This window comes from Conger conger, chromosome 19 (assembly GCF_963514075.1).
Source record: "Conger conger chromosome 19, fConCon1.1, whole genome shotgun sequence".
In the NCBI taxonomy this organism is placed as follows: Eukaryota; Metazoa; Chordata; class Actinopteri; order Anguilliformes; family Congridae; genus Conger; species Conger conger.
Window position 1 is genome coordinate 15,660,992 of NC_083778.1, and position 19,048 is coordinate 15,680,039.

Sequence of the window (19,048 nt, forward strand, 5' to 3'; positions counted from 1 at the left end):
AGATGAGTATTAAAGTACTGCATTGAGAAAAGAGTGTGGTTTCAGTTTTTGAAAGCCCACCCTATTGGAAGTCTTGGCTCTTTCTGCACCATGTTTTCTTCTGTTCCTGTTTTTATGTGAGCATTCCCACAGTCGTATTCACCGATTCATCAGCTTACATCACTTAGCTGAACATATAACCGTCTACTGTGCAGTCCATAAGTATTTGGACAGACGTACTTTTGAGTCTGTCCTCTCCTCAAATTGGATTTGTAGTGAAACCATGACGATGATGTTCTTGTTGTGACTGACCGCGCTCGCTTCCCCCCCCCCCCAGCTGTTCAACAGCACCATCGAGACGTCGGAGAAGAACGAGGACCTGGGCGTGCGGCTGCAGACCCTCCTCGACCAGACGCTGCTCACCTCGTACACCAACGTGTCGCGCGGCCTGTTCGAGCGCCACAAGGCCATCTACAGCTTCATGCTGTGCGTGGAGATCATGCGGCAGCGGGCCGAGGTGTCCGACGCCGAGTGGGCCTACCTGCTGCGCGGGAGCGTGGGCCTGGACCAGGTCAGCGCGCGGCCGCCATCTTGTGCCCGCCAACCACACCGGCGGCCATTTTGTGTCGGGAACTTGTGCCGCTTGTGTGAATGTGTACTCAACAGGGGGCTCCCCAAATTTATCAGTAGCCAGCTTGGGGTGTTGGCAGTGGGGTAACTACTTGTTCCATTGACATAATCTTTGCTAAAAAAAAAGAGCAATCCTTAAATATATGTCTAAAAGTATCTGGCCGAACAGAGGAGTGTAGTCTGTCATTTAGGGGGCAGCTCAGGCTTGTGGAACTCCTTGACACAAGCACCAGCTACGTACGTTTGTATGAGGCAGGCTGTTGTGAGTTAATAATAATATATGTTAATTACCTGACGCTTTTTTCCCAAAGCGAGTTACAGTTGAACGTGTACGTTAACCACAAATCTTGTACCTCAGGTTTTTTTTTTTTCACGGCTCGCTTATATTGAAGTTTGCTATCAAAACGAAAAGCCCTGGATCACGCGGACGCAGTATGAGCCTTCTAATGTTTTGACGCGACCGCGCCTTTATCCCAGCCGTGTGAAGTGAGCCGATCTGTGCTCAGCGGTGCTGCTCTCTCTCACTCCACCCCTTGCTCTGGCGCAGGAGTGGAGCAGTAAGCCAGACGTCCCCTGGCTTTCGGATGAGGACTGGAAGACCTGCTGTGACCTGGAGGACAGGCTGCCCTGCTTTAAGGGCATCAAGAAGGAGGTGGTGGCCACGCCCATCTCCATCACACTGGGTAAACTCGGGGACAGAGTTACCGAGGAAACGGTGGCATTTGCTCTACTGCGACTTGTTTGCGGTCACAGAAACCAACACGTTTATGACCGATTTACGTTACTGAGACCGCTACCGATTACGCTGTCAAATAAATAGATTTTTCACGAGGGTCCTAAGAAGGGTCAGAAATAATTTGACATGCTTACATGTCCAAAATACAAGCCACTTGGAAACTGATACTGTGCAATGTAGCGAGTAAAACACAAGAAAAGGATAACTTAAATTTACAGATTTAAGTTGCAATATAAATAAACGTAATGATCAATGACGTATGGCTACGCCTTCACGCCATATTGTGGCATAGGAATATAAAGCAAAAAGGAAAGGACACGAATTTGAAATGTCTTCACTTGCAAAATTGATTCTTCATATTCCCCCTTTCATGCCATAAAGCTACATGCTCTGCTCAGCTGCTGTCATGTGCTCTGGGATTTAAGAGTAGATTGACATGAGGAGGATCTGGTACAGAGGTGTTGAGGTGGAGGGCAGTGTGTTCAGCTGTGCTGCAGTGTCTGGGTGTTGAGTGGCCTCTCTGTGTCCAGGGCGTCTGGAGGTCAGCGTGAACCCGGAGTCCTGGGAGGGCTACGTGACCGACCTGCCCCCGTACTCCGAGGACGCGACGGAGGAGCAGTCCAGCGCGGTCCGGGGCCACTGGAACCAGAGGCTGGGGGCCTTCCAGAAGCTCATCCTTATCAAGAGCTTCATGGAGGAGAAGGTGAGGGAGCTTCACACGCAGTGTACGGTCACTGTGTACCTACACACCAAAAGCTATTTGAAACAATCCTGCAAGACATTAAAAGAATGAGGGCAAAAATCGTACTTAAAAGGTACAGTAGGTAAGATTTTTTGTTAAAGCATTGTTACAAGTAAACCCCTTCCTATCATTGAAAGATGCATCCTCACATGTGCGCACAGGAGCGCCCCCTGCAGGTGCCTTTGCCCACGTCATCTCTGTGCTCTCTGTGTGCAGGTGGTGTTTGCGGTGACGGAGTTCGTCATCGTCAGCTTGGGAAAGCAGTTTGTGGAGAACCCTCCGGTGGACCTGGCAACCCTGTACAGCGACATGTCCCCCTCCACCCCTCTGGTGTTCATCCTCAGCACCGGATCAGACCCCATGGGAGCCTTCCAGCGCTTCGCCAAGGAGCGGGGCTATATGAACAGGTACAGAGAGCGGGGCTATATGAACAGGTACAGAGAGCGGGGCTATATGAACAGGTACAGGGAGCGGGGCTATATGAACAGGTACAGAGAGCGGGGCTATATGAACAGGTACAGGGAGCAGGGCTATATGAACAGGTACAGGGAGCAGGGCTATATGAACAGCTACAGAGAGCAGGGCTATATGAACAGCTACAGAGAGCAGGGCTATATGAACAGCTACAGAGAGCAGGGCTATATGAACAGCTACAGGGAGCAGGGCTATATGAACAGGTACAGGGAGCAGGGCTGTATGAACAGCTACAGAGAGCAGGGCTATATGAACAGCTACAGAGAGCAGGGCTATATGAACAGCTACAGGGAGCAGGGCTATATGAACAGGTACAGGGAGCAGGGCTATATGAACAGGTACAGAGAGCGGGGCTATATGAACAGCTACAGGGAGCAGGGCTATATGAACAGCTGCAGGTACAGGGTGCTCCTGGATACACTCTAAGCTTTAGAAATGGTTTTATACCCTTTTAATGTGAAATCACAATCAATACAATAAAGTTTTAATACGTTACTTAATACTCAATACTTTCTGAGGCTTTCTGTAGCTGTAGCCATACAACTGCTCACAAAAAAATCCTCTAAAATGTTATTTCAGTACGAGAATGGCTGTGGTATGATTTGAAGATGTTGACTGAAGGTGATTGAAAGCTGGGCTCGGGGTCTTGCTCATGGCCTCGCTCCATTCAGGGTGGAGTCTATCTCGCTGGGGCAGGGCCAGGGGCCAATAGCGGAGAAGATGATCCTGGCAGCGCTGAAGTCAGGAAACTGGATCTTCCTGCAGAACTGCCACCTGGCCGTGTCCTGGATGCTGGCGATGGAGGAACTCATCAAAACCTTCGCCGAGCCTGGTAGGGCACTGTCCCACACTTAATTACGCCTCTATTCCACCCCTAACACACTGTCCCACGCTTAAATACACCTTTATTACACCCCTAACACACTGTCCCACACTTAAATACACCTTTATTACACCCCTAACACACTATCCCACCTAAATACACCTTTATTTCACCCCTAACACACTGTCCCACACTTAAATACACCTTTATTCCACCCCTAACACACTGTCCCACACTTAAATACACCTTTATTACACCCCTAACACACTGTCCCACACTTAAATATGCCTTTATTTCACCCCTAACACACTGTCCCACACTTAAATACACCTTTATTCCACCCCTAACACACTGTCCCACACTTAAATACACCTTTATTCCACCCCTAACACACTGTCCCACACTTAAATACGCCTTTATTTCACCCCTAACACACTGTCACGCTTAAATATGCCTTTATTTCACCCCTAACACACTGTCCCACACTTAAATACACCTTTATTTCACCCCTAACACACTGTCCCACACTTAAATACACCTTTATTACACCCCTAACACACTGTCCCACACTTAAATACACCTTTATTACACCCCTAACACACTGTCCCACACTTAAATACACCTTTATTACACCCCTAACACACTGTCCCACACTTAAATACACCTTTATTTCACCCCTAACACACTGTCCCACACTTAAATACACCTTTATTACACCCCTAACACACTGTCCCACACTTAAATACACCTTTATTACACCCCTAACACACTGTCCCACACTTAAATACACTTTTATTTCACCCCTAACACACTGTCCCACACTTAAATACGCCTTTATTTCACCCCTAACTCACTTGCTTCCCCCCTCTCAGACACAGTCATCCATGAGGAGTTCAGGCTGTTCCTCAGCTCCATGCCCACCCCTGTGTTTCCCGTGACCGTCCTGCAGAACTCTGTGAAGGTCTGTGTCAGTGTCAATACTACTCATAATCATGTATTATTTTTTATCTGTGGTGGTCTGGGGGAAAGGCTGTTTTTAGTTTTAGTGGAATTTAGCCTCATCGGTTTTCTGACAGAATGGAAACGAGTTATAACTGTCGCCAAACACTATAGTCTGGCCCATTGTAAGAGGCCTGAGTTTGTGGAACAGGTAAAGTTTGTTTACCTGTTTGGCTAGCTTGTTGGTGAGCTGTCGTGTGGGGTCGTACTCCCTCCCAGGTGACCAACGAGCCTCCCAAGGGTCTGCGGGCGAACGTGCGGCGGGCTTTCACAGAGATCTCCAGCAGCTTCTTCGAGGAGCACGTCCTGGGGCGCCCCTGGAGGAAGATCATCTTCGGGGTGTGCTTCTTCCACGCCATCATCCAGGTACCCCCCTTCTCCACACCCTCTCCAGCACACACGCTGTCAAACACTCATGAATTCTCTATTTGACTGGTCTAAAATGACCGTTTGACTGTGACTGCAGTAGAGGTGCGATTTTTGTGTGATTTTATCTCTCGCCTCCAGGAAAGGAAGAAGTTCGGCCCGCTGGGGTGGAATATCCGTTACGAGTTCAACGACAGTGACCGGGAGTGCGCCCTGCTCAACCTCAACCTGTACTGCCAATCAGGGGAGATCCCCTGGGACGCTCTCATCTACATCACAGGTCAGCGGGCCTGTCAATCATCCCTGTCCCCGCCCTCCGGGCATCTTACACAGCTCATGAGCAAATGTACGTTACAGAGTTTCAGAGTGTGTATTACGCACGTACACACACAACGCGGTACTGGTCCTGTGAAAACACAGTTCACACAGGAGAAATAAGGTGCACACAGGTGTGTTTTAGCCAGGTATGAGTTCATCAGGTCTACAGCCTACAGGTCAAACATTGTTTGAACTCAGGTTACGCTGAGAGAGGCTGAATATCGATGCCAGATGGAGCTACTGTTAGCAACGGCATGCATGTAAACAAATATTTTTTTCCATTATTCTCTCACACACTCACACACACACTCACACACACACACACACACACACACACACACACTCACACACACACACTCACACACACACACACACTCACTCACACACACACACACACACTCACACGCACACTCACACACACACACACTCTCACTCACTCACACACACACACACACACACACACACACACTAACACACTCACACACACACGCACACTCACTCACACACACTCACACTCACACACTCACACACACACACACACACACAGGGGAGATCACGTATGGCGGCCGGGTGACGGACGCCTGGGATCAGCGCTGCCTTCACACCGTCCTGAAGAGCTTCTTCTCTCCGCCCACGCTGGAGGACCGCTACACCTACTCCAAATCAGGCCAGTTACCCCACGCCGCCTTACCCCATCACACTCAACGTGCTCCAGTCCAAAAGCACAGCAGTCTGCCTTCCAGTGCGCTCAGAAAACACCAGCTGTATTTGTTAGCTCTTGGGTTATTTATTCAAATAAACAGAAAGCAGGACCTACCTACCCAGTGCCTGTGCAAAGAGGGAATTCACTTTTAGTTTAGTGGGGAGAATAGGCTCTGCCTCGGACGCAAGCGAGGAGTGAGGCTGTGTTCAAAATCGCATACTTGGCATACTACTCAATGAAAATCAGCCTGAAGAGTAGTATGAGTAGTATGAATATTATTAGTATGAGTAGTGTGCTAGTATGTGGTTTGAACACAGCCGTTGTCTTTAGCAACACACCTGGTGGTGTGCTTGTATAAGTTGAGGTCTCTGACTGTGACAGTGTTCAGGTGTTACTGTGTTCAGGCCGTACTTTGTGGCTTTACTGTATGACATCGTCTAATCCTCTGTATCGCCGTGGGGACTGCAGAAATGACCGTTGAACGTTAGCCTGCTCTGTCACAGGTATATATTTTGCTCCTGAGGCCGACAGTTTGAAAGAATACAAGCAGTACATCGAGAACCTGCCTCTGATCGACGACCCCGAGGTCTTCGGCATGCACGAGAACGCCAACCTGGCTTTCCAGGTCTGTCCAGCAGTCTTCTTCTGGTCTGTCAAGGGAGCGTGCGTGCAACATAACTTCATACGTACAAGGTGTATTTGTGTGCATACAGATGTTTGGAGTTATACGTTGAAAAGCTCTCTGTTGAAGGCTCTTCTTCTCTGACCACAGCGGCAGGAGACCATGACCGTGATCAACACCATCCTGGAGGTGCAGCCGCGCTCCTCAGCCCAGGGAGGGGGCAAGAGCAACGATGAGATCGTGCACGAGCTGGCCGACTCCATCCTGGCCAAAGTCCCGGGTGAGCTGTGCGCTCCGGGCCGGTCAGACAGACATTACTCAACCGTGCCGCTGCTTCCCCTCTGGGGTCACAGCATCATCTGAGCATCGATTTGCACATTATATCCATGCTTTCATTTCTCAATACATTATCTAGGATGGGGCTGTGAACTTGTCCGACAAGATTTAACTACTCCATACAAAAGTATTCTGGTCGATCGAGACATCATTACATTAATCCGCTGTGTACTTTAAAAAAAAAACATACAACTCCTCTTCTCTGTGTCAGAACGTCGACTCAGTGACTGTACTGTGCTGTAACTGCTTATTCACCTGTGAAAAAGGCTCGTTCAGAAGCAGGAGGACGTTTTTAAAAACGTTCTTCGCGCACGTTTTAAAAACGTTTTCGCGCACGTTCATTTTAAACATTTTAAACGTTTCCGCGCACGTTCACTGAAAGCCCTCCTCTCCTGTGGCCCGCAGTGAAGCTGGACATGGACCTGGCCACAGAGAGTCTGTTTGAGAGAGACGCTAACGGCCGGCTGAGCTCCCTCACCACCGTGCTGGGACAGGAGGTGGACCGCTTCAACAACCTGCTCAGGGTGCTGCGGGTGAGTCACCTGACCGTCCTCACGGCCAATCAGAGGGGGTGAGCCTGTGTGTCGTGGAAAAGACACTCATACAACTCTTCACCTGTGAATGAAGCTCTTTACACAAGAGGTGTGCCAAACAGACACGGTATATTTAGCTGTTGTAAATCATTGGCAAAAGTAAAAAGTAGACTTGGGACGACCACACCACCAGTTTTTCATTGAGAAAGGCGGACAGGCATGCCTGTCTGACGAGCTGGTGTAACGCTCTCTCCCTCTCTCTCTCTCTCTCTCTCTCTCTCTCTCTCTCTCTCTCTCTCTCTCTCTCTCCCTCTCTCTCTCTCTCTCTCTCTCTCCCTCTCTCTCTCTCCCTCTCACTCTCTCCCTCCCTCCCTCTCTCTCTCTCTCTCTCTCTCTCCCTCCCTCTCTCTCTCTCTCTCTCTCTGGCAGACGTCTCTGTGCACCCTGCAGAAGGCCATCGCGGGGCTGGTGGTGATGTCAGAGGAGATGGAGCGTATCTACAACAGCTTCCTCAACAACCAGGTGCCCAGCCACTGGGCCAACTCAGCCTACCCGTCCCTCAAGCCCCTGGGCAGCTGGGTGAAGGACATGTCCCTGCGCACCAACTTCATCCAGGTCAGCTCTTTAACCCTTTTCAAACTTCAGCTAAACACAGCAATTAGCAGTTGAGGAACAAAGAGGCAATATGTTTTCCTTCATCTTATTACGAGAGGCAAGAATAAATGAGATGTGAATTGAATTGAGGAAGTTTATTTATTTATTTTACTTTATTTTACAGTTTCTGAAAGGTCAGATTTAAATAAAGGACAAAAATATGCACGCAAAAACATTTTACAGATGCTGGTTGTTGATTAGTTGTTGATTTTTAATAATGAAGCTGGTTTGTATTTGGCTCTGGATGCAGAGCTGGATCACCAGGGGTCCCCCGCGGTCCTTCTGGATCTCCGGATTCTTCTTCCCCCAGGGTTTCCTCACCGGTAGGTCAGAGGTCACGCTGCCATGGCAACCCACAAACATGCGTACAGGTAACCTCCATCAATCGTTCGTGACGTCGTTAAACGCCGTTTCCTCTCCTCTGGAACCTGCAGGGGCGCTACAGAACCACGCCCGCTCCTACAACCTGCCCATCGACGAGCTCAACTTCCGCTTCAACATGGTGCCTGTGTACCGTGACCAGGCGGCCGTGTGCGAGGCGCTGATGGGGCTGGCGGACCAAGCGGAGCTGGAGATGGACTCTGAGGTGAGGCCCCGCTCCCCGCACTGACTCAAACACAGCCACACGCCGTGAGAAAGAAGCTCTGTAAACGCTCCCTCTCTCCCTCCCCCCAGCTCCCCGTCCCGGCGGACGGAGTGCTGGTCCACGGCATGTTCATGGACGCCAGTCGCTGGGACGACCAGAACATGGTGATGGAGGACGCGTTGCCGCGGGTGATGAACCCCATGCTGCCGGTGGTGCACTTTGAGCCTCAGAGGAACTACGAGCCCGAGGAGTCTCTGTACCACGCCCCGCTCTACAAGACCTCCGTGCGTGCAGGGACCCTGTCCACTACAGGTCTGTCTGCTCTCTCTCCCTCTCACACCTCCTCTGTCTGCTCTCTCTCCCTCTCACACCTCCTCTGCCTGCTCTCTCTCCCTCTCACACCTCCTCTGTCTGCTCTCTCCCTCTCACACCTCCTCTGTCTGCCCTCCCTCTCTCCCTCTCACACCTCCTCTGTCTGCTCTCTCCCTCTCACACCTCCTCTGTCTGCTCTCTCTCCCTCTAACACCTCCTCTGTCTGCTCTCTCTCCCTCTAACACCTCCTCTGTCTGCTCTCTCTCCCTCTCACACCTCCTCTGTCTGCTCTCTCTCCCTCTCACACCTCCTCTGTCCCCAAGCAGTGCTGGGAGTTTGAGCTCTTGGCCCGATGTACAGTCGTTTGATCAGCATGAAGTTCCATATTCAGTCCAAGGCGTGTTCTGTTTCAGCATTATGTTTTCTAGTGGTCCTTTGTTTAATTTAAGGGGACAGCATTGTGTTTGTTTGTGATATTTACAGTAATGAATTGCGCTGCTGTAATTGAGTTGCGCTGCTGTAGTTGAGTTTTGCGTGTGCTGTAGTTGAGTTTTGCGTGTGCTGTAGTTGAGGTTTGCGTGTGCTGTAGTTGAGTTTTGCGTGTGCTGTAGTTGAGTTTTGCGTGTGCTGTAGTTGGGTTTTGCGTGTGCTGTAGTTGAGTTTTGCGTGTGCTGTTCTGTCGCAGGGCACTCCACCAACTTCGTGGTGACCGTCATGCTGCCCTCCAGCCGGCCCAGTGACTACTGGGTATCGAAGGCCTCGGCCCTGCTCTGCCAGCTCAACGAGTGACGCCCGGCCTTCCTGAGTCTCAGCCTTCTCGACGTTGTCATGTTGCTTTTATTATTATTTTCATTGAAGTGCACTTTTTGGTTTTGTGTTTGCGCTTTTGTCAGTTTGCGTCATGGGCACCGTTGCCCACTGAGGAGAGAGGGGGGGGGGGGGGGGGGGGGGGGGGGGGAACTCTCTTCTGAATGCTGGCTTCTGTCCCACCTGATCTTTTACTCAAGTTAAGTTGCTTGGTAATTTAAGGGCAGAATGACATTTCAAGTTCCACAATGAAGCCCCACAACACACCGACTGCATTTTATAAAACAGATCAAATTAGTGTTCTCTCAAATGTTTTACTATCTAGATGTCTGTTAAAACAAAACCCAACAACACACACACTCATCAAAGCAACATTTCCATTCAGTGCCAGGACTAAACACACACACACACTTAATTCATATGTAACACCTACTAGTTTTGTGCTACCTCTGTTACAAACTAAATTACGCATAGGAGCCTATGCAGGGTGTATTAAAATACAGGGTACACACACTCACTGAGCACTTTATTAGGTTAAAGCACATATTTAATAAGACAATGTGGCCAAAACTAAATAAAAGCAAGCATGCAGACGTGGTCAAGAGGTTCAGATGTTCAGACCAAATGTCAGAATGGGGAAGTGATGGTTGGTACGAGACAGGATGGTGCGAGTATCTCAGAAACTGCATGATCTCCTGGGATTGTCATGCACAACAGTCTGTTGTTTGCGGAGAATGGAGTGAAAAACAAAAAACATCCAGTGAACAGCACTTCTGCAGGCAGAAACGAGTTGTTTATGAGAGAGGTCAGAGGAGAAGGACCAGACTGGTCAAGCTGACAGGAAGGTGACAGTAACGCAAATAACCACACCACCATTACAACAGTGGTGTACAGAAGAACATCTTTGAGCGCACAACGCATCAAACCTCAAAGTGGATAGGCTACTACAGCAGAAGTAAAAGTAATAAAAAAAGAATAACAATACCTAATAAAGTGCTCACTGAGTGGACTTCGCATATTTTGGTTTGATTATGATTACTAATTATAGTTTTTTATGGCTGTTTTTACGGGGAGAATCTATTTAAAGGGAGTTGTGAAGTTATTGCAGGGGCGCTACAAGTGAGGGATGGGCTTGTCATGTTTTTCTAAATTGAAAACACGATCTGCGGTGCAAGCGAGAGAACCGCGTAACGCTCGGTTGCACGTTCACACACAAACACACAAACTTTCAACTGTTTTACCTCAGTTTTCTGTGGCCTAAGATGGAAACTAAATTACACGTAATTGCCAGCACAGACTACATAAATACTGTAGGCTATACATACATTTCGCTTTCCATATATTGTTTTACATTTTAAGCGCTAGTTTTAACTGGGTCCTTCATCGTGGAAGTTACGTAAATTAAAATGCCTTTTTTGTATTTTGTTTTTATTGAGCAATGACAGCACATTATTTAAATATGAATAAAGATATTTATTTAACAAACTGACTCTTATTAAAACATTAAATGAGTGTTCTCTGAAGTGCATTACAAACGAGATGCCTATTAATTTTCCCGAAAGAAACAGAACACAAAACAGAAAAGGTGGCAGCATATAAACCCACACATGTATATAAATGTGTGCGTGTTTTTATGGAATTAATGCTTTAGATTTTTCACGTTTTGGTAGATGCATCCAAAATTTTCCCGAAAAAAATCCCCCGTTTTGGGGGAATTTTTGGAAATTTATCCCCCAAAGGGGAGTTTTTGACGAAAAAATCGACATTTGGCGTCCCTGGGTTTCCGAAAGTCAGGGGCGCCAGATGCCCAGTTTTTCGTCAAAAACTCCACTTTCGGGGGATAAATCTCCTAAAATTCCCCCAAAACGGGGGATTTTTTTCGGGAAAATTTCGGATGCATCTACCAAAATCTGAAAAATCAAAAGCATTAATCCCATAAAAACACGCACACATTTAGATACATGTGTGGGCTTATATGCTGCCACATTTTCTGTTTTGTGTTCATCTTAAGAACATAATGTTAGGTGTCTCACATTATGGAACATTTTAAAGTAAAATGGAATGAAACGAGCTTCGCGCTTTTTGCACTGAAATCAGCGCGGAGGCGCTGCAGGCTAGCGGTTTGCCTCCCTCTGCTGGACAAAAATGGCTTTACAGCCGAGAAAGTCTCCGTTCCAATTATTTTTTTGTATCGGCAAATGGGGGGATTATTTTCTGGAAATTTTTAGTCATCTGCCAATCAGCGCAGGGCAATTCAAGTGAGGGATTTGCCTCCCTCTGCTGGACAAAAAGTGGCTGTACAGCACAGCAAGGTGAATATGAAAATGTACCGCAGCCTGTTTAAAGGGAGTTGTGAAGTTATTGCAGGGGCGCTACAGGTGAGGGATGGGCTTGTCATGTTTTTCTAAATTGAAAACAAACGATCTGCGGTGCAAGCGAGAGAACCGTGTGACGCTCGGTTGCACGTTCACACACAAACACACAAACTTTCAACTGTTTTACCTCAGTTTTCTGTGGCCTAGGATGGAAACTAAATTGCGCGTAATTGCCAGCACAGACTACATAAATACTGTAGGCTATACATACATTTCGCTTTCCATATACTGTTTTACATTTTAAGCGCTAGTTTTAACTGGGTCCTTCATCGTGGAAGTTACGTAAATGAAAATGCCTTTTTTGTATTTTGTTTTTATTGAGTAATGACAGCACATTATTTAAATATGAATACAGATATTTATTTAACAAACTGACTTTTATTAAAACATTAAATGAGTGTTCTCTGAAGTGCATTACTAACGAACGAGATGCCTATTAATTTTCCCGAAAGAAACAGAACACAAAACAGAAAAGGTGGCAGCATATAAGCCCACACATCAATATAAATGTGTGCGTGTTTTTATGGAATTAATGCTTTTGATTTTTCAGGTTTTGGTAGATGCATCCGAAATTTTCCCGAAAAAAATCCCCCGTTTTGGGGGAATTTTTGGAAATTTATCCCCCAAAGGGGAGTTTTTGGCGAAAAAATCGACATTTGGCGTCCCTGGGTTTCCGAAAGTCAGGGGCGCCAGATGCCCAGTTTTTCGTCAAAAACTCCCCTTTCGGGGGATAAATCTCCTAAAATTCCCCCAAAACGGGGGATTTTTTTCGGGAAAATTTCGGATGCATCTACCAAAATCTGAAAAATCAAAAGCATTCATCCCATAAAAACATACACACATTTAGATACATGTGTGGGCTTATATGCTGCCACATTTTCTGTTTTGTGTTCATCTTAAGAACATAATGTTAAGTGTCTTACATGATGGAACATTTTAAAGTGAAATGGAATGAAACGAGCTTCGCGCTTTTTGCACTGAAATCAGCGCGGAGGCGCTGCAGGCTAGCGGTTTGCCTCCCTCTGCTGGACAAAAATGGCTTTACAGCCGAGAAAGTCTCCGTTCCAATTATTTTTTTGTATCGGCAAATGGGGGGATTATTTTCTGGAAATTTTTAGTCATCTGCCAATCAGCGCAGGGCAATTCAAGTGAGGGATTTGCCTCCCTCTGCTGGACAAAAAGTGGCTGTACAGCACAGCAAGGTGAATATGAAAATGTACCGCAGCCTGTTTAAAGGGAGTTGTGAAGTTATTGCAGGGGCGCTACAGGTGAGGGATGGGCTTGTCATGTTTTTCTAAATTGAAAACAAACGATCTGCGGTGCAAGCGAGAGAACCGTGTAACGCTCGGTTGCACGTTCACGCACAAACACACAAACTTTCAACTGTTTTACCTCAGTTTTCTGTGGCCTAAGATGGAAACTAAATTGCGCGTAATTGCCAGCAGACTACATAAATACTGTAGGCTATACATACATTTCGCTTTCCATATATTGTTTTACATTTTAAACGCTAGTTTTAACTGGGTCCTTCATCGTGGAAGTTACGTAAATGAAAATGCCTTTTTTGTATTTTGTTTTTATTGAGCAATGACAGCACATTATTTAAATATGAATAAAGATATTTATTTAACAAACTGACTTTTATTAAAACATTAAATGAGTGTTCTCTGAAGTGCATTACTAACGAGATGCCTATTAATTTTCCCGAAAGAAACAGAACACAAAACAGAAAATGTGGCAGCATATAAGCCCACACATGTATATAAATGTGTGCGTGTTTTTATGGAATTTATGCTTTAGATTTTTCACGTTTTGGTAGATGCATCCGAAATTTTCCCGAAAAAAATCCCCCGTTTTGGGGGAATTTTAAGAGATTTATCCCCCGAAAGGGGAGTTTTTGACGAAAAACTGGGAATCTGGCGCCCCTGACTTTCGGAAACCCAGGGACGCCAAATGTCGATTTTTTCGCCAAAAACTCCCCTTTGGGGGATAAATTTCCAAAAATTCCCCCAAAACGGGGGATTTTTTCGGGAAAATTTCGGATGCATCTACCAAAACCTGAAAAATCAAAAACATGAATCCCATAAAAACACGCACACATTTATATAGATGTGTGGGCTTTTCTGTTTTGTGTTCATCTTAAGAACATAATGTTAAGTGTCTTACATTATGTAATGTAATGTAATGTACATTATGGAACATTTTAAAGTAAAATGGAATGAAACCAGCTTCGGGCTTTTTGCACTGAAATCAGCGCGGAGGCGCTGCAGGCTAGCGAGAAAGTCTCCGTTCCAATTGTTTTTCTGTATCGTTGTCAAATGGGGGGATTATTTTCGGAAAATTTTTAGTCATCTGCCAATCAGTGCAGAGCAATTCATGTGAGGGATTTGCCTCCCTCTGCTGTACAGCACAGCAAGGTGAATATAAAAATGTACCGCAGCCTGTTCTATGTTGGGGTCTTACGGTTTTATTTGGTTGTCTTTTATTAGGATGTGAAAAAAAAGGTCAAATGAAACTGATCGCATATTATTTATTTGAGCAATGACAGCACACTTCAAAACTTCAACAATTAATCAACAAGGCTGAAATGCAGAATAAAATTCCAAAGCACACGGACAACTATCTTTAATTTGTTTGACCATTGTAAAGGAAAACATTACAAGGCCTAAAAAGCCACACCTGCAATCCATTATACCTTTTACCCATTAATGAATTCATCAAATTGGACTGACCTGGAAATTGCCTGTCAAAATCACATTTCTTCATTTCTTCATTTAAGGAAATAATTAAGTGTCCCACAACATTATTAAACATTTAAATGAAAATGTGCTATTCTTATCTTGTGTTTCTGTGGTAAGATTGTCTGCTGTGTGTGTAGTATAATGGTTAAGTAACCGGACTTGTAATCAGAAGGTGGCAGGTTCAATTCCCAGCAAGGTAGAAAAAAATTGTGCAAGATAATAATCTATAGTGCTTCTGTACATAACCTATAGAGCTTCTGGCTGTATCCTGCCGTATAGGTGTAATCTGAAAAAGGTTTAAAAAAAATAAACAACTAATAAAAAAATAAAAAAATAAAAGTATATATGTAAAGCATTGAGCTCAGTTCTGAAAGCATTAAAGCTAACAGTTGTCATGGCGTACTGGTAAAATCGTGGTCTCTGGAGCAGAAGGTTGAGTGTTTGAGCCACGCTGTTTCATTATTTCTCTTCATTCAATAGTGAGTCGGCTCCTTATCTTCTATGTGCTGCATCACCCGGACAAAACGGCAAGGTGGCTGTGGTGTAATGGTATAATCTCTGCCTCCGGACCAAGAGATCAAGGGTTCGAATCCCACCCTTCCTCTTTACTTCTCTTGTGTTCCTGGGGTCTCATCTTCATCAGTCCACTGCAGAGCAGCCCGGAGCGCTGAGGAGGAGTTGGTACAAAGGTAACGTCCATGCCTGGAGACCCAAAGGTACAGGGTTCAAACCTCATTATTTGTCTTTATTTGACTTACATTTCTGAAGTCTCATCCTCAGTCCACTGCTGCTCACCCACACTCTGTACCTCACGGTGGCGCAGAGGTAGTGTCGTGGGCTCTGAATGAGGGGATCACAGGTACGAATCCTGGTTCCTCCTTTAGATTTTCCATTTCTGACGTCTCACCTTCTTCACGTCACTGCAGGAAAGAAGGGCGAAAAAGCACAAGTCAATGTGGCGTGGAGGAATGGCTCTCGCCTTGCAACAGCAAGGTCCCGAGTTCAAACCCCACACTCTCCTTTCAATTTGCACTGCTTTTGTCCATTGTGCGGTTTAAGTACTTGGAAAAATCAAGCGTAAATGCGAAGGACACCGTGGCGTAAGAGATAAAGACCGCACCTCAGGAGGTAGAGGTTGCTGGTTCGAATCCCCGAGCGTCGCACCTGAGCAATGTCGGAGGTCCCCAAGGGCGGGGGAGAGACGGTTCCGAAGGGCAAGACAAGGTGGTCCCCAAGGGCGGGGGAGAGACGGTTCCGAAGGGCAAGACAAGGTGGTCCCCAAGGGCGGGGGAGAGACGGTTCCGAAGGGCAAGACAAGGTGGTCCCCAAGGGTGGGGGAGAGACGGTTCCGAAGGGCAAGACAAGGTGGTCCCCAAGGGTGGGGGAGAGACGGTTCCGAAGGGCAAGACAAGGTGGTCCCCAAGGGTGGGGGAGAGACGGTTCCGAAGGGCAAGACAAGGTGGTCCCCAAGGGTGGGGGAGTGGTGTGGCTGCGGAGTGAGTGAAGGGGAAGTGGTGAGACTAGCCCCCCCGAAAATTCCGAGAAGACGTCATGGGGGTTATATAATTTTTTTTGGCAGTTTGAATTTGGCTGTAAGTAAAAAAAAAAAAAAATATATGAAAATTGGTCCAGGTCCCCCCCTCCATTAGTGCATTACTACAGACAGTCCCCCATACTCCTACACAATCAAACCAGTTTGATTGCATAAAGGTAGAAGTATGTGAGACTGTCGGTAGTAATACACTAATATACACCAAATGTGGTGCATAGGAGCAAAAAGAAAAACAAAATCATACTTACACAGCTTCTCCACACGGCTCAGTCACCCACATGGTCAGTGCTACCCTCATGCGTACGCCTTGGTGCTGGGCAGCATACCAACCAATCATATTTCAGGACCTGGTACTGGTACACGCACTGGGCTGAGTGTCAGATATCTTTGAACTTAGCTCTAGCATATGAGAAACGCAGAGGTCTTAGGACATGGCACATTGCAGAGGTCTTGGGACTTGGATCCACCCATAGCAGATTCCAGACGGTCTTACGACTTGTTGCTGCCAGTGGCTGCACTCTCAGAGGGCGTAAGACTTGTATCTGCGAGTGGATCCAGAGGTCTTGGGACTTGCATCCACCTGTGGCAGATTCCAGACGGTCTTACGACTTGTTGCAGCCGGTGGCTGCACTGTCAGAGGGCGTAAGACTTGTATCTGCCGTGGATCTCACAAGTCTTGGGACCTGTAGCAGGCCTAGTCCATACGACATGGATTCTCATGCTAGAGATTCTAAGCCTTGGGACATGCACCAGCCCAGAGTCCTGACACCGAGGCCCTGGTACCTGAGTCTGAGACGTAAAATGTACATACCCCAGCGCCTGGGACACTGTCGCACTTCAGAACGTATGCACAGGGTTTCTGCACACATAAGCCGGGTCGCAATTGTGGGGCTGCAGACCAGCTGGAGAGACAAAGAGGGGTGTAAACATGTAAAATCACCGACATTTGTCGCATAGGAGCATAAATGATGTGAATGAAAACAGACATGAACAAAGCCCTAGCTATGGTTTAACGCAACATAAAACATACTAGCCCAGCATCAGTAACTGTTCTGATCGAGAATATAATCCGATGATTTCATACAGAAAGGGCTGCAGCTTCCAGGAGACGATTAAGCAGCTATCTGAAAAGGTACCCCCGGGGTTTCTGAATTGCCTTCCTATGAAAATCTCACACATGTTCAAATGGCCTAAAATGGTCAGAAAAGCACCGTAGCCCTCATAAAGAAACGGGGGAACTGCATGGCGGGCCATTGTCTCCTTCTGTCATTTTAATCATTCACATCCAGACGCCAACATGCGTTATTCCTGCGCAGTGAAATTGCCATTCCTGTTCATCCTATTTTCAACCTACAGGTCTGCTTTATACATTTTCACTTGCATTCACCACATGGCTCTGGAAAAGCTTACACATTCTTCCAAAATGTTCACCTTTTATTGCATTACAGTCTTAAATAAAAAATGTTCTTTAAAGGCTGTAATGCAATTACATGAAGATTTTGCAATTACATGAAGAAGTTGGTAGACTTTCGATAACCACCGTACACAATTATACACGACTACAGATAGTAATATGGATCTAAAGACAGTCTGGGACATTATGGTGGAATAACAATTGACATTATTGTTTGCCAGCAAACTATAAAAATGTCATGCCAACCAATTCAGCCGAGGCAGCAAGTGCTACAGCTATTGCTGCAGCTAACTAAAGTGGACCATTGTAAACATGACTGCTAACCTCTAATAAATCTGAGGGACATCTTAGTTGGCTGGACTGATATTGGCTTACAGTGAGAAAAAATTATTGAAGAATTTTGCTCCAGGCAAGAAGTCAATGCACTCAACAATGTGGAAAAATTCAACCTCAATACCACTGTTACTGTAATTGAATAGATATAGAAATTCCGTGGTGCTAATATCACACGAGTGAATTTACTCAAAATAATCTACATATATTCTTATATTGGATGCTTAAATATGACAAAACAAAACACATTTATCATGGGGCATAACGGTAGTTTGTAAATGGCAATCATATAAAGGCACCTGCCTACTTAGCAACGTGAAAGGAAGCTGTAAAATAATGCCTAACACATTGACAGGGCAATCCAGCTACATCCCTGCTTACAGTAAACAGTTGGCTAGCTTGTCCATTGGATGGATGTCCAACGAGTGTTATCTACATCGCGCGCCTAGCTAGGCTAGCTTGTTTATTTATCTAGGCAATCTGGGTTAAATGTTTGGATATTGTCAGGTACCACACAAGAGGCACACGAATTACTGTTTCAAAACATAGTTGTAGTTAGATGGCAAACATTACATCGTTCACATTGGCACACTAAAGAGAATGTATTTACCTTTCTGTTGCACGGCGGCACTGGTAATATTTACGAGTCGCCGGTGGGAACCGCATGGTTCTTCGACAATGGTTTACTCGGGAAATGAAGTCCAAAAGCTCGTCGACTTCAGTAATCGCGTAGGGTTACCAACTACACATCCCATAAGCGCTTTCAAAAACACAAACATTGCGTCACGGCTAGGCAAACCGTATATACAGGAGTAAAGGGGGACACGCTTTAATTTCATGGTCGCTTTACTGGCGTTACCAAGCACTCCGCATGAATGTAGAATTATTTTTTAAGCTTAAATATGTATGAGCAATTGTTTTATTTAATCATAAAAGTATTCAGGTGAATTAATTCGTGTATGTGCAGAATTAAACAAATGACAGACATCACAGGCTGGAGAAAAACATCGCTT

The 19,048-nt window shown here is 46.1% G+C and overlaps 1 protein-coding gene and 1 long non-coding RNA gene across 3 annotated transcripts in view; one reads left to right on the top strand and one right to left on the bottom strand.

Moving 5' to 3' along the window:
- Positions 1–9,681, top strand: part of dnah6 (dynein, axonemal, heavy chain 6) — a 43,139-nt gene extending 33,458 nt beyond the window's left edge. The window contains exons 62-78 of the mRNA XM_061229086.1: positions 317–550; positions 1,157–1,292; positions 1,876–2,048; positions 2,304–2,494; positions 3,233–3,393; positions 4,257–4,345; positions 4,603–4,749; positions 4,891–5,029; positions 5,615–5,734; positions 6,274–6,395; positions 6,543–6,672; positions 7,134–7,261; positions 7,691–7,876; positions 8,166–8,238; positions 8,350–8,501; positions 8,591–8,813; positions 9,499–9,681. Coding sequence (XP_061085070.1) covers positions 317–550; positions 1,157–1,292; positions 1,876–2,048; positions 2,304–2,494; positions 3,233–3,393; positions 4,257–4,345; positions 4,603–4,749; positions 4,891–5,029; positions 5,615–5,734; positions 6,274–6,395; positions 6,543–6,672; positions 7,134–7,261; positions 7,691–7,876; positions 8,166–8,238; positions 8,350–8,501; positions 8,591–8,813; positions 9,499–9,602 — 2,508 coding nt within the window. The 3' untranslated portion in view covers positions 9,603–9,681. The remainder of the gene's footprint in view (positions 1–316; positions 551–1,156; positions 1,293–1,875; positions 2,049–2,303; positions 2,495–3,232; positions 3,394–4,256; positions 4,346–4,602; positions 4,750–4,890; positions 5,030–5,614; positions 5,735–6,273; positions 6,396–6,542; positions 6,673–7,133; positions 7,262–7,690; positions 7,877–8,165; positions 8,239–8,349; positions 8,502–8,590; positions 8,814–9,498) is intronic.
- Positions 9,682–14,764: 5,083 nt separating this feature from the next.
- Positions 14,765–16,023, bottom strand: LOC133119417 (uncharacterized). 2 transcript variants are annotated; one of them, XR_009706527.1, is made up of 3 exons: positions 15,901–16,023; positions 15,495–15,656; positions 14,765–15,403 (listed from the first exon to the last, which is right to left on the bottom strand). It is a non-coding gene; the product is annotated as an uncharacterized LOC133119417 (long non-coding RNA). The 2 variants fall into 2 exon arrangements; XR_009706526.1 differs by having other exon boundaries at positions 15,857–16,023.
- Between the last annotated feature and the right edge of the window lie 3,025 nt (positions 16,024–19,048).